Raw genomic sequence first — 13,820 nt, forward strand, 5'->3', positions numbered from 1 at the left:
CATAAACGCTGACTCATGTTGTGTTTCTACAGGGATGCAGGGAAGAGGCCGGTGGGGAAAAAACGGGTGGTGGCAGGTGCTGAACTGGTGCTGGATGTGGAGACCAAGACCCAGAGAGTCGTCCTCAAGAAAAAGGTACAACCATTATAGCAAATACACCTTAAAACGTAGCAGTGTTTATGCTTCAAATGTCAGCTACATCACCCATTATGTTGTATGACTGGGACATTGTATGACTGGGACAGAACTCTCCATTGGGTTTCATAGAACTTTCAGTAGTGAAGTGATCACTTGAAACCCATGAATGAAAAGGCTTTAAGACAGTTTACAGACTATTTTTCCAACTCCAAAATAACAATATTCCAAACTTCAGGAGCCGGGGAAGCGTTCCCAGCTGTGGCGGATGACGGGAACAGGAATGCTATGTCACGAAGGCTCCTCCCCTCCACAGAGCAAGCCTGCTCAGCCACGCCCCCTGGAATCCTCCCTGGTGCTGGACATCGCAGGGTTGGCAGCGGTCACCGACAATCAGTCAGTCACTGCTTCCCTGACTCAAAAATATTCTTATGTGTGGTTTCATCTTTATAGTATATGCCTGTATCTACACTGAATACAAATACAAAATATACAGTATAAACACAACATGTAAGGTGTGAGCTGAAATGAAAGATCCCAGAAATGTTCCATACACACAAAAGGCTTATGTCTCTCAAATTTTGTGCACACGTGTTTACATTAGGGATGCACCGATATTACATTTTTGCCCGATACCGATATTTTCCTTGACTCAGCATGCTCATGTGGCTGACATCGCTGGTCCAAATTGCAGTCGTGAAGCTAATAGCAGGGTAGCTCACGGATGTGCGTTTCAACAATACTGTGTAATTCTGGTAGGGCAACATCTGAGCTCGAGGTGCTCGACCAGTTGGCAAAAGCCAACATCATCCACGACAGAGAACGGTTGATTGTCAAGGGCAATGAATGCCATTATCTTGGCGTTAATGGATTTTGCCTTTGAGTTGTCTCGCTGAAATGTTCTAACTTTTTCAAATGACTGCTCGACTTGAACTTGTTTAGTTGTTGGCGCTGTATTTTTCGTAGCGTCGTTACGCCATCTACCTACGTTATATAGGTATGCATGTCAGCTTTGACATCGGTTTTGCACATTGGGCCAATGCCGACATTGGCATTTTTAGCTAATATCGTCCGATTCCGACATGCTTACCGATATATTGTGCATCCCTAGTTTACATCCCTGAGCATTTCTCCTTTGCCAAGACAATCCATCCACCTGACAGGTGTGGCATATCAAGAAGCTGATTAAACAGCATGATCATTACACAGGTGTGCCACTCTGAAATGTGCAGTTTTGTCACACAACACAATGCCACAGATACAGTTTTTTTGTCTGTCATAGTTGAAGTGTACATATGATGAAAATTACAGGCCTCTCTCATCTTTTTAAGTGGGAGAACTTGCACAATTGGTGGCTGACTAAATACTTTTTTGCCCCACTATCTCAAGTTTTGAGGGAACGTGCAATTGGCATGCTGACTGCAGGAATGTCCACCGGAGCTGTTGCCAGAGAATTGAATGTTCATTTCTCTACCATAAGCCGCCGCCAACGTTGTTTTAAAGAATTTGGCAGAATGTCCAACTGGCTACACAACTGCAGACCACGTGCATGGCGTTGTGTGGGCGAGCGGTTTGCTGATGTCAACGTTGTGAACAGAGTGCCACATGGTGGCGATTGGGTTATGGTATGGGCAGGCATAAGCTACGGACAACGAACACAATTATATGTTATTTTTGGCAGTTTGAATGCACAGAGATACCGTGATGACATCCTGAGGCCCATTGTCGTGCCATTCATCTGTCGTCATCACCTCATGTTTCAGCATGATAATGCATGGCCCCATGTCGCATGCATCTGCACACAATTCCTGGAAGCTGAAAATGTCCCAGTTCTTCCATGGCCTGCATACTCACGAGACATGTCACTCATTGAGCATGTTTGGGATTCTCCGGATCGATGTGTACGACACTGTGTTCCAGTTCCTGCCAATATCCAGCAACTTCACACAGCCATTGAAGAGGAGTGGGACAACACAGGCCGTAATCAACAGCCTAATCAACTCTATGCGAAGGAGATGTGTTGCGCTACATGAGGCAAATGGTGGTTACACCAGATACTGACTGGTTTTCTGATCCACGCCCAAGCCTGTTGGGGTAACCGTATTACCGCCACACTGGCGGTCACGAGTCATGAAGGCAGTCAAATTCCACATGACCGTTTAGTCACAGTAATTAGGCTTCTCCAAGCACTGATGCTCCTGCTGGTCATTAGTAGCCTACCAAACTTGATAACTGCCTGGTACTCAGCACTCTATTGACCCTCTAATCACTCTGACATCAATGCAAATGTAATCGGAAATCTTATCAAACACTTCATGAGAGTCCATGAGCTCATGTTGCGCAACATTTCTATAGGCTATGCATATAGAGGAGGATCCCATCAGCTTTCTATAGGCTAGGCCTACTATATTTATTTATTTCCTAATATTAAGCACATTGCTTATATTTACAACAGAAGTATAGCCTACCTGGCTGGCATGAAAATGAACCTTGGGAAAAGCGTCTTCCATTTGCTATTTAAGTGCATATTGTAGATGACGTGTTTTGATAATGGCGTTTTCCCGCTAATGGAATATTTTGCACTTATAGCCTACTGCCATGTGTGCCTTGCTGCGCTTATAATGTGAAGAAATAGCCCTATAGTTTATCAACATTTTAATCTAAACGTTCTGATCTGTTGTCAGCCACATTGCGTAAAAAGTTTTTTAGATGCTTGTGGCTGTATTAATTTGGGATCTATTGCATCCCATATCTGTCCCAGACCATGTTTGGAATATTTATTTCTTGCATAGAATAGGTTGACTTTTTATTATAGGAGATAGTAGATTGACATAGGCTAGTGCTTTTCGTTCGGCCTACTCATCTTGTTGGCTGACGAAAAGTAATGTGGACAGTTCTTCCAATATCTTCAATATGCACCTCGGAATTGGATAAGGAAGCGTACAGTTGCATCCCCGATGTGTCTGTCTTCACTTGTAGCCTGTGAGAAAGGCCCGATCACGTGATGGATAGACATGTGAGTGAGATGCTTCCGAGCGTGCAGCACTCGGGGAGAAGTGCACAACGGCCACTGGCCACAAAGGGAATTGATTTTTTTAGGGCGCTCAATTGTATTCTTCATGCTATAAAATAATGCCACGGAATAAGCAAAACTTGTCTGCTAAATGAACTATTGTAGCTCACAGCTATTTGGCATAGCCAGATCAGGACCTAACATAAGGACAACTCAGAGTATGCTGTTCTGTTCCTCTGAAATAGACTACATTTTCTTCATATCATGCTGCTTTAGACCTGTCTAAAATAAATAATGGATTTATTGTGAAGGTGTAGGCTATATTACATGGATTTATTAGACTTTTTATAATATAGATGTTCCAGAGGTCTGCATCAGTGGCTTGTAGGCTATGCGTGTTTATGTTAATTAACGGTCAATTACCGTAAGACCGACTGTTATTTGCTTGTCAATCACCGGCTGACAATTTCATGACCCCCACAGCCCTATCCACGCCCCTACCTTTTTTTATTTGACCAACAGATGCCTATCTCTATTCCCAGGCATGTAAAATCCATAGATTAGGGCCTAATAAATTTATTTCAATTGACTGATTTCCTTATATGAACTGTAACTCAGTAAAATCTTAGAAATTGTTGCCTGTTACATCATTTTTTTCTGTACATATTTACCTGTATCTGACATCATTGTTCTCTCCCTTTCCCCTAGCTATGAGCCCTTGATGCTGAGGAGGCCAGACCCGCGGCGCAGCACCACCCAGACTTGGCACTTCTCATCAGGCATGCTGACCTGTGGCCTGCCCCGGCTGGTGGTACAGGTGGGTAGTTCCCACAGAACGCCTCTTACTATCTGCTGATCAAACATACTTTTGCTGTTACACTTTATTTTAGAAGTATTTTAGCTGTCCATATCAAATTCTTATCTGATTATAATTGCAGAATTAATTAGGTTTTGGTATCTAATTTTGCATTGTTAAACAGTTAAGATTTTTCAGAGTTTAAGTAACACTTCATTTACAGGTGAATGTGTTGAAATGTTTAATAGGTACTTCATAATGCTATTGAATAAGGTTCTAATGATTAGAGCACATGGACACTTTTGACAATGTGACCTACGAAGCTTAGAAACACTTAGCTAGTATATTAGGCCTATACTGTATGTAGACATCTAAAACAAAGTCTCACCAAACATTGTTTCAAATCTGAAAATAGCTCCATTTTTATTTAATGTGCTCCTCTGTGTTGACCTCTGACCCCCCTCAGGCGAACGGTGGTGTGGAGGGGCTGTTTGACGGGGCAGAGGTGGTGCTGGGGCCGGCTGCAGGCCTGCTGGAGCTGGGCCCAGAGCAGCAGTTCATCAACCAGAAGATGAGGCCTGGCTCTGGGGTGCTCTCTGTCCAAGTCCTGCCGGACGGACCCACACGAGTGCTGCAGGTTAGCTTTGGGTGTATTTGGATATATAGTACCAGACAAAGGTTTGGGGACACCTATTCATTTAAGGATTTTTCTTTATTTTTACTATTGTCTACATAGAATAGTAGTGAAGACATCAAAACTATGAAATAACACATATGGAATCACTTAGTAACTAAAAAAGTGTTAAACAAATCAAAATATATTTTAGATTTGAGATTCTTCAAAGTAGCCACCCTTTGCCTTGATGACAGCTTTGCACACTCTTGGCATTCTCTCAACCAGCTTCATGAGGTAGTCACCTGCATCAATGTTTGATTATCTAGCTCTTGAACAGGATTCAGTTCTGACCCTGTACAGTTGACTGTATCGTTTCAATACTTTCATGTTGGTTCCATGTCTGCTGGTAATTAGAGTATCCTGACTGGCTATATGTAATGCTGTTGCTACTGTAGATCAGTGACTTCAACCAGCGGCGAATGAACCGGACGTCCCCGAGCACAGAGGAGGACCAGAACAAAGACAACATTCAGAAGAAGAAGCCAGAGCAGGAACTGGAGGTACACTTACTAACCATTAAAAGGGTATAAAAATACATTTCCTCTTCCTACCCATAGCAAAGACCTTTTAAGTCCCTCAAAGATTTCGCGGAGTTTTTTGGGATCATTGCCCTACAAAATGCTTGATTTTGCTGTGGCAATAATGACATTTCGCATCGCAATTTGTAATAATTTTGTCAAATTTGTCATAAATGTACTGATGAGGGAAAAGGTTTGTTGACTTGTTGCTTTGTTGAACCATTTTATGTGGTAATATTGCGATTATTTGATTGTTTTATGCAGGAATAGTGCAGTGATTGGTCAAATTTGTAAGCCCTTGCATAACATGTGAGAAATTTTGTTAAATCCTTGAGCGATTGTCACATAATGCTAACATACCATGACCACCATTCTGTCTGTCTCTCCGTCTGTCCGTCTTGTCTGATGGTCAGGTGTTGGTGAACTTGGAGGAAGGCGTGGGTCTCTCCCTGGTTAACAAGCTGCCAGAGGAGCTGGTGTTCACTACATTGTCGGGTATAGACATCCACTTCACTCGCACCGCTGCCAACGAGGTGCTGGAGCTTAGCATCCAGAACATCCAGGTAACCCCTCCTAAACCATTCACATTCTTAACCCCTTTAGTGCACCTTTTAACTATCAACTGAGGAGTTTGATTTGTAGTTGTGCCTACATGTATTGATTGCATCTTTCGCTCTCTCCACCAGGTGGATAATCAGCTCCTGGGCACCACTCAGCCGGTGATGCTGTGTGTTTCCCCAGGCTCCAGTAGTGAGAGCAGCATCGTGGACACTGGCGCCGCCCTGCAGATCAACTCTGTTAAGGTCCCCAGCAACCTCATTCTCACCGACCTCTTCAAGGTAAGGCCTGACTGCCAAGTTCACTTCACAGCACCTCAGGCATGGCCTGACTCAATCAGGGTCTTATTCATTAGGCAGGAAATTGAAGGAAACAAATTGAAACAGGGAGCGACTACCATGTCTTGTCCAATAAGAAATGCTCGATTTTTACATTTTTCTAATGTGTGCCCCAATGAATACGATCCATGTGAAAAATCACTTACACTTGCTAGCAAATTCAAACTAGTTTGTTTGTTTGCCATACAGTAAGCATTAGCTAACAGTCTACAAAGGAGGCAAGTTCATGAGTGTTTATAAACTGAATGACTGTTAAGGCTGAGGAGATGTTGTAATACTGAGGTCATGACACCGTGTTTTCTGCGCAGCATCTCATGGTGACAGCGAGGCGCTTCACTGTCATCATCGAGGAGAAACTCCTGCTGAAGCTGCTCAGCTTCTTTGGTTACGGCCACACAGAGGCAGGTGGGTAGACCCCTGGTTCCTGAACGGATATCATGACAGGTTTTTTGACTATACGAGAGGCATTCTATATATACTAATTTATAAGCGGACCGGACATTATAAAGAACAGGTGGTGTGTCTGTCTGCTGTGTGTATCTTGTATTTGGGATGGTCAGTGTTCATTGTCTGTCTTATGGTTCCAGAACTGGAGCGGTTGGATGAGAGTCTATATGAGAAGGCCAGTGATGAACAGGGAGCTCCCAAGCGCTACTACTTTGAGAACCTGAAGATCAGCCTCCCTCAGGTCAAGCTGAGTGTGTTCACCTCTCACAAGCTCCCGCCTGACCTCAAGGTAAAAGGTTGCTAAATTCAGTACAAAGAAATTATACAGAGCCGTACCAGGATATTCTTACAGGGAAGCAAAGCGTGCTTTCTGCATTCATATGTCTGCCTTTGCCTGTTGGTTTTCTCTTTGACTTATTAATTGGTCGCCATTATAAGACAAACAAATGTACATGATTCTCCACTTACCTAGAATATTGTTGATCCACCCAGACAACTTTCTTGTGCTTGTTCTAAAAGTGCTCTGTGCTCTCTGCAGGCCCTCAAGGGAACCCTGGGTATCCCGCTGATACGGTTCGAGGATGCAGTGATCAACATGTACCCCTTCACCCGGGTCCACCCTTACGAGACGCAGGAGATCATCATCAACGACATCCTCAAGCACTTCAGAGAGGTGAGGGGGAAATGAACAGACAGACTTTCACTGGAAATGACATGTAATGGCATATTCCAAAATGATGCATATGGCTTTAGCATTCATTTATGTTAATAAGCAGCTAAAGGTGGCAATCTGTTGTAACTTTCAATTTTGGTGATACGTATTAACCCGGCAGACCTCAACCAGTTACTCAGACACCAAGCAGATGTCCTTCTACATAGAACAAGGCAAAATGATTATGTAAATGGTGCATGACCTACTCATTTACTCACTTTGAAACTTAAGACCAGCGAGCAGTTTGCTGACATAGCTTCAATTAAATTACCTAATGGGAACACTACTACAGATCCAACTGAAATTAATAATACATTTCAGACATTTTATTCCAATTTGTACTGCTCAGATGTGACCTACTATCACTTTCTAAAACCTTAACATCTCCCATGCCGTTCCTTGGATGCCTGTCACTCATTAGATGCCCCATAACACTGTCAGAGCAACAAAAAATATTAATAAATGTACAGCGCATTCGGAAAGTATTCCCTTTTCCACATTTTGTCACGTTACAGCCTTGTTCTAAAATGTATTAAATACATGTTTTTCCTCATCAATCTACACACAATACCCCATAATGACAAAGCAAAAACAGGTTTTAAGACATTTTAGCTAATTTATTACAAATTAAAAACAGATACCTCATTTACATAAGTATTCAGACCCTTTGCTATGAGACTCAAAATTGAGCTCAGGTGCATCCTTTTTCCGTTGATCGTCCTTGATGTTTCTACAACTTGATTGGAGTACAACTGTGGTAAATTCAATTGATTGGACAAGATTTGGAAAGGAACGCCCCTGTCTATATAAGTTCCTACAGTTGACAGTGCATGTCAGAGCAAAAACCAAGCCATGAGGTTGAAGGAATTGTCTGTAAAGCTCCAAGACAGGATTGTGTCAAGGCACAGATCTGGGGAAAGGTACCAAAAAATGTCTGTAGCATTGAAAGCCCTCAAGAACACAGTGGCCTCCATCATTCTTAAATGGAAGTAGTTTGGAACCACCCAGACTCTTCCTAGAGCTAGAAGCCCAGCCAAACTAAACAATCGGGGGAGAAGGGCCTTGGTCAGGAAGGTGACCAAGAACCCGATGATCACTCTGACAGAGCTCCAGAGTTCCTCTGTGGAGATGGGAGAACCTTCCAGAAGGACAACAATTTCTGCAGCACTCCACCAATCAGGCCTTTATGGTAGTCGCCAGACAGAAGCCACTCCTCAGTAAAAGGCACGTGACATCCCACTTGGAGTTTGCCAAAAGGCACCTAAAGACTCTCAGCCCATGAGAAACAAGATTCTCTGGTCTGATTAAACCAAGATTGAACTCTTTGGCCTGAATGCCAAGCTTCACGTCTGGAGGAAACCTGGCACCGTCCTTGGGGTAAAGAATGTGGTGGCAGTTTCACACTGTGGGGGATGTTTTTCTGCGCAGGGACTGTGAGACTAGTCAGGGTTGAGGGAAAGATGAACGTAGCAAAGTACAGAGATCCTTGATGAAAACTTGTTCCAGAGCGTTCAGTACCTCAGACTGGGGCGAAGGTTCACCTTCCAACAGGACAACAACCCTAAGCACACAGCCAAGACAACGCAGGAGTCGCTTCGGGACAAGTCTCAATGTCCTTGAGTGACCCAGCCAGAGCCCGGACATGAACCTGATCAAACATCTCTGGAGAGACCTGAAAATAGCTGTGCAGCAACGCTCCCCATCCAATCTGACATAGCTTGAGATGATCTGCAGAGAAGAATGGGAGAAACTCCCCAAATACAGGTGTGCCAAGCTTGTAGCGTCATACCCAAGAAGACTCGAGGCTGTAATCGCTGCCAAAGGTGCTTCAACAAAGTACTGAGTAAAGGGTCTGAATACTTAAGTAAAGTAATATTTCAGTTATAATTTTTAATACATTTGCACACATCTAAAAACCTGTCATTATGGAGAATTGTGTATAGATTGATAAGGGGGGGGGGACAGTATAATACATTTTACAATAAGGCTGTAATGTAACAAAATGTGGAAAAGGGCAAGGGGTCTGAATACTTTCCGAATGCATCCGGGGCTGGATGGCATACCACCTAAATTTTACATCACATTCTGCCACTCATTAGATATGATTCACTTTGTTCTCACCAACAAACGGTTCATTCTCGAAAAATGATAATATTGCCATTATTTCACTGCTTTTAAAGGACAAAGATCCTTCTTAAATGTTCTAGCTATCACCCCCTTTTTCTGCTCAATGCAGATATTAAACTTTACGCCAAAGTGTTGGCATCTTGCCTAGAACCCTTTATGACCGCTCTAGTTCATAACAACCAAACAGGTTTTATAAAAGTACGCCTCGTGGCTGATAATATTCACTGCCTCCTATATCATCGAAGCATCAGATAGTGAGTCTCATAATGCAGTTCTCTCACTTGATGCAGAAAAGGCTTTTGATCGCCTAGAATGTCATTTTCATTAAGTGTTACACCACATGGGTATCAGGGATTATTTTATGTCAATGATTCAAACCCTTATGCCAACCAATCTGCAATGGCTCTAACTGGAAACATCTGCTCCCGTCAGTTCTCTCCAGGGCTGTCCTCTTTCTTCCTTGTTATTTGTCTTATCTGTTGAACCCATAGCCTAGACAGCACGCCAATCAGTCTGCCATGATCCTATCATAATCTATGGCACCAAACATCACTTATCGCTATATGCTGATTACATTATTATTCTTCCAGAAAGTTCCTCAGTCTCTTCCCCACCTTTTAGATATCTTCAGATTTTTAGCAAAATTGCAGGATACAAGATCAATTGAGGGTCTGCATTATTACCACTAGACTATAGACCAGAGTCGTCTATTCCTTTAAATATCCTAGTGGTCCACAATTTTATATATCTGGGTGTTCAAATGTAGACAGACTACATCTCCCTATTAATTTCAGTTGTTCAAATCAACATCCTTCCACAAAAAAATTGTTTCAGGTCAATGCTCCCTATAGCACCACCTCCATATTACAGAGACAAAAAACCTCAGGTGGACTAAACCTCCAAATCTTCCAATGGTAGACTTGGTCCTTGCTCTGCGTTCTCTTGCTACTTGGTTAAATCCAGAAGCTTGCTTGTCATGGCGTCCCATAGAAGAAAATGTTTTCACCCGCACAGATTACAAGACCTCATTTATTCCAATGTTCTTCTGAAACAATCTAAATTAAGATTTGGCCCTATCGTTTCACACACCGTTTCTGTTTGTTTTCCATAATCTTGGTCTCCGGGTGGGAGGCCCTATCTACTTTCCCCTGTGGCATGACAATGGAGTGCACACACTTTCAGACATTCTTGGGGATGAGGGTCTCTGCGCATTCCAAGACATCCAACAAAAGCACAACCTGCCTGGCACCTTGTTATTTTTCTACTTACAATTACGTTTGGTGATACCTTGGGAAACAAAGATCAGCCTTTATACCTTTCATAAGGTATTGCTTAGAAAAATAGGTCTCGTCTCTGAAATGTATTCCCTTCTAGTAAAAGCCTCGTCCAAGCCTCTTTAAATGGACATATTGTGGAATAAAGATCTACAATCATTCAACAATGTTCTCAATTGGCAAACAATATGGCACAATATAGCTTTATCTTCCAGAAATTCACAGAACTTATTTTACTCCCTGGAAATTATATCAAGTCAAAGCCAAACCATCACATAATTGTACTCTCTGCTCTAATGACACTCAGGGCACCTTCTTCCATATGATGTGGGAATGCCAAAGGGTAAAATACTTCTGGAATATGATCTGCCTTATGCGCTCTGTTGTAATATCAAAAACAATCCCATGTTTACCATCTGTTCTACTACTTAATGACAACGCAAATGTAGAGCTCTCTATTAAACAGAGACTGCTTTGGGGAGACAACATAAAAAAATGTATCCCCCCAAAACAATCCCGGCAGGACTGTGGAGAAGGAGGCTCTTTGCAAGTATTATCCACAATGATTGTTTTAAATCAAACTTTTTCTAGTGTCTGGTCAATGGGTCAATGCTTCACTTCAAACTTCCATTCAAGCCCTGGTCACAGTGAAGTAACCAATCAGGTGCTGCTGCATCTCACAGGTTTTGTTGCTGTTGCACTTCACAGCCAATCCCATTGATGTGTTCCTCTTCAGGAGCTGATTAGCCAGGCGGCTCAGATACTCGGCTCGGTGGACTTCCTGGGGAACCCCATGGGACTGCTCAATGATGTCACCGAGGGCGTCTCCGAGCTTATCAAGTACGGCAATGTGGGCGGGCTCATCCGCAACGTCACCCACGGAGTGTCCAACTCAGCCGCCAAGGTATCGTTGTTGGGGTTTACCTGTGCTCTGTGTTGATGTTGATTGTGTTTAAATTTGCATTATGAAATTACAGTAGGTGTCCCAGTTTCAAGACTACTAAGCTGAAATGAGACGAGGCGAAGGTCTCCTCCTTGATGTCACGCACACACACACACACACACACGCACACACACACACACACACACACACACACACACACACACACACGTTGGTTCTGTGCGCTGAGGCTTTTCTATCACTTCCCATGAAAATTGGCCTCTGCTTACTTTGATGGATCAGTGCGTGTATCTGCTCTGTCACTAAATGTTATGTGGCTTCCAGGAAAGGAGATGGAACAGCACAGAAAACTCAAGAGCATTACAGTTGTATAACTACCTGACACTAGAGCTGACCAACTCTTAGCAAACATCTAAAATATTGTTATATTTAATGGATACTCTTAGTGAATACATAGAGGATATGACACTTTTATAGCAGGTCTGTATATGTTCTATTTTCTTGATCAGTAACCTTCCAAGGACCAGTGTAATGCCCCAACCCTTTGGCCATTCTGTCCCTGAACAGTAATCAGTTCCTCTACATTACAATGAGACGTGTCCTGGGGGGCACTGTTCCAAGCTAAAGGACCCATTCTGGTTTTGGAACGTTGTCAGTCCAGAACCCAGCCATTTAGCCCCAAGTCCTACTCTCTCCCCTATCCTCAGCCAGCTCTCAGCAGGCCTCTGGAAGTTACAGGCAGCCCCACACACTCCCCCTGCCAAACTGTGTCAGCCAGCTTAATGTCAGTCAGCTCGCTCTCTTTCTGTCTCCCCCCTCTCTCTCTTTCTGTGCTCTAGCGCTCTCTCATTCCCTCCCTCCCCCTCTCTCTGTCTCTCTTTGTCCCCTCTCCCTGCACGGCAATTTACTCGTATTTGTGCTGCGGCATTGATGTCATGAATATCAGACAGCCAGTAGGCCCGGTCACACAGCCCTTGTCCTAGCTCTTGACCAGCCCATGGTCCCAGGCCCACACACACCACTCGCGTCCTGCCCCAGATTTCAGCTCTGCTTTGCAACTGTAACTTGCTGTTGCTTATTGCAAATGGAATCCCTGTGTCTGCCTACGCTCGGGAACACACACATTGAGGTGGTGAGATCCTGGCACACCAACTTTTCCCATTGAGGCTAATCCATAATCCTAGTTTAAGGCAGCTCTGCTCCTGTTGACTGGTTGAAATTTTTGTATCTGCGAGCCTAAATACTCTGTCAAGGCAGTGTTATGTAACGTTTGCTCTCCTGAAAATGAAGGATGACTTCTTGTCCACTGACTTGACATACTCCTCCCTCTCTGAAGAAAAACAAAATGTCATCATTAGTTTACTTTCATGTTTTTCTTTCTTCCAATCAAATTGTGAACAATCGCTTTGTTTGCTGAACAATAATAAAATAGGAGGAGCCCCTATGCACACGGGCATGCCCACACACACACACACACACACACACACAGGGGTTTCCAACTTCTAATAAAAATGGCTTGCCAAGATGTGTGCCTTATAAAAATTCCATGCCACAGTATTCAATGGAAAAAAGTTAATCTCCCAATGGTATTTAAGTGTCTTGATGAAATGAATTACCTTGTTATTAACTCATTTAAATCATCTCAAGAAGTATGGTGTCAAAAAGAAGCAAAACACTAGTTATGTCACTTAACCATGTTAAACCAGTCATCTAATTGTGCATCATTTCTCACTTGTGGCAGCATCATCATATAAACTCAGCAAAATAAGAAACGTCCTCTCACTGTCAACTGCGTTTATTTTCAGCAAACTTAGCCTGTGTAAGTATTTGGATGAACATAACAAGATTCAACAACTGAGACATAAACTGAACATGTTCCACAGACGTGACTAACAGAAATGGAATAATGTGTCCCTGAACAAAGGGGGGGTCAAAATCAAAAGTATCAGTCAGTAACTGTTGTGGCCACCAGTTGCATTAAGTACTGCAGTACATCTCCTCATGGACTGCACCAGATTTGCCAGTTCTTGCTGTGAGATGTTACCCCACTCTTCCACCAAGGCACCTGCAAGTTCCCGGACATTTCTGGGGGGAATGGCCCTAGCCCTCACCCTGCGATCCAGCAGGTCCCAGACGTGCTCAATGGGATTGAGATCTGGGCTCTTCGCTGGCCATAGCAGTAACACTGACATTCCTGTCTTGCAGGAAATCACACACAGAACGAGCAGTATGGCTGGTGGCATTGTCATGCTGGAGGGTCATGTCAGGATGAGCCTGCAGGAAGGGTACCACATGAGGGAGGAGAATGCTCAGTCCGATGATGCT

The 13,820-nt window shown here is 43.4% G+C and overlaps 1 protein-coding gene across 1 annotated transcript in view; it reads left to right on the forward strand.

Moving 5' to 3' along the window:
- Positions 1–13,820, forward strand: part of vps13d (vacuolar protein sorting 13 homolog D) — a 52,669-nt gene that overhangs the window by 24,112 nt on the left and 14,737 nt on the right. The window contains exons 36-46 of the mRNA XM_039010941.1: positions 33–135; positions 374–531; positions 3,857–3,965; positions 4,411–4,581; positions 5,016–5,120; positions 5,552–5,701; positions 5,825–5,977; positions 6,343–6,439; positions 6,622–6,770; positions 7,020–7,154; positions 11,331–11,498. Coding sequence (XP_038866869.1) covers positions 33–135; positions 374–531; positions 3,857–3,965; positions 4,411–4,581; positions 5,016–5,120; positions 5,552–5,701; positions 5,825–5,977; positions 6,343–6,439; positions 6,622–6,770; positions 7,020–7,154; positions 11,331–11,498 — 1,498 coding nt within the window. The remainder of the gene's footprint in view (positions 1–32; positions 136–373; positions 532–3,856; positions 3,966–4,410; positions 4,582–5,015; positions 5,121–5,551; positions 5,702–5,824; positions 5,978–6,342; positions 6,440–6,621; positions 6,771–7,019; positions 7,155–11,330; positions 11,499–13,820) is intronic.

Source organism: Salvelinus namaycush, chromosome 16, assembly GCF_016432855.1.
Source record: "Salvelinus namaycush isolate Seneca chromosome 16, SaNama_1.0, whole genome shotgun sequence".
Lineage (NCBI taxonomy): Eukaryota > Metazoa > Chordata > Actinopteri > Salmoniformes > Salmonidae > Salvelinus > Salvelinus namaycush.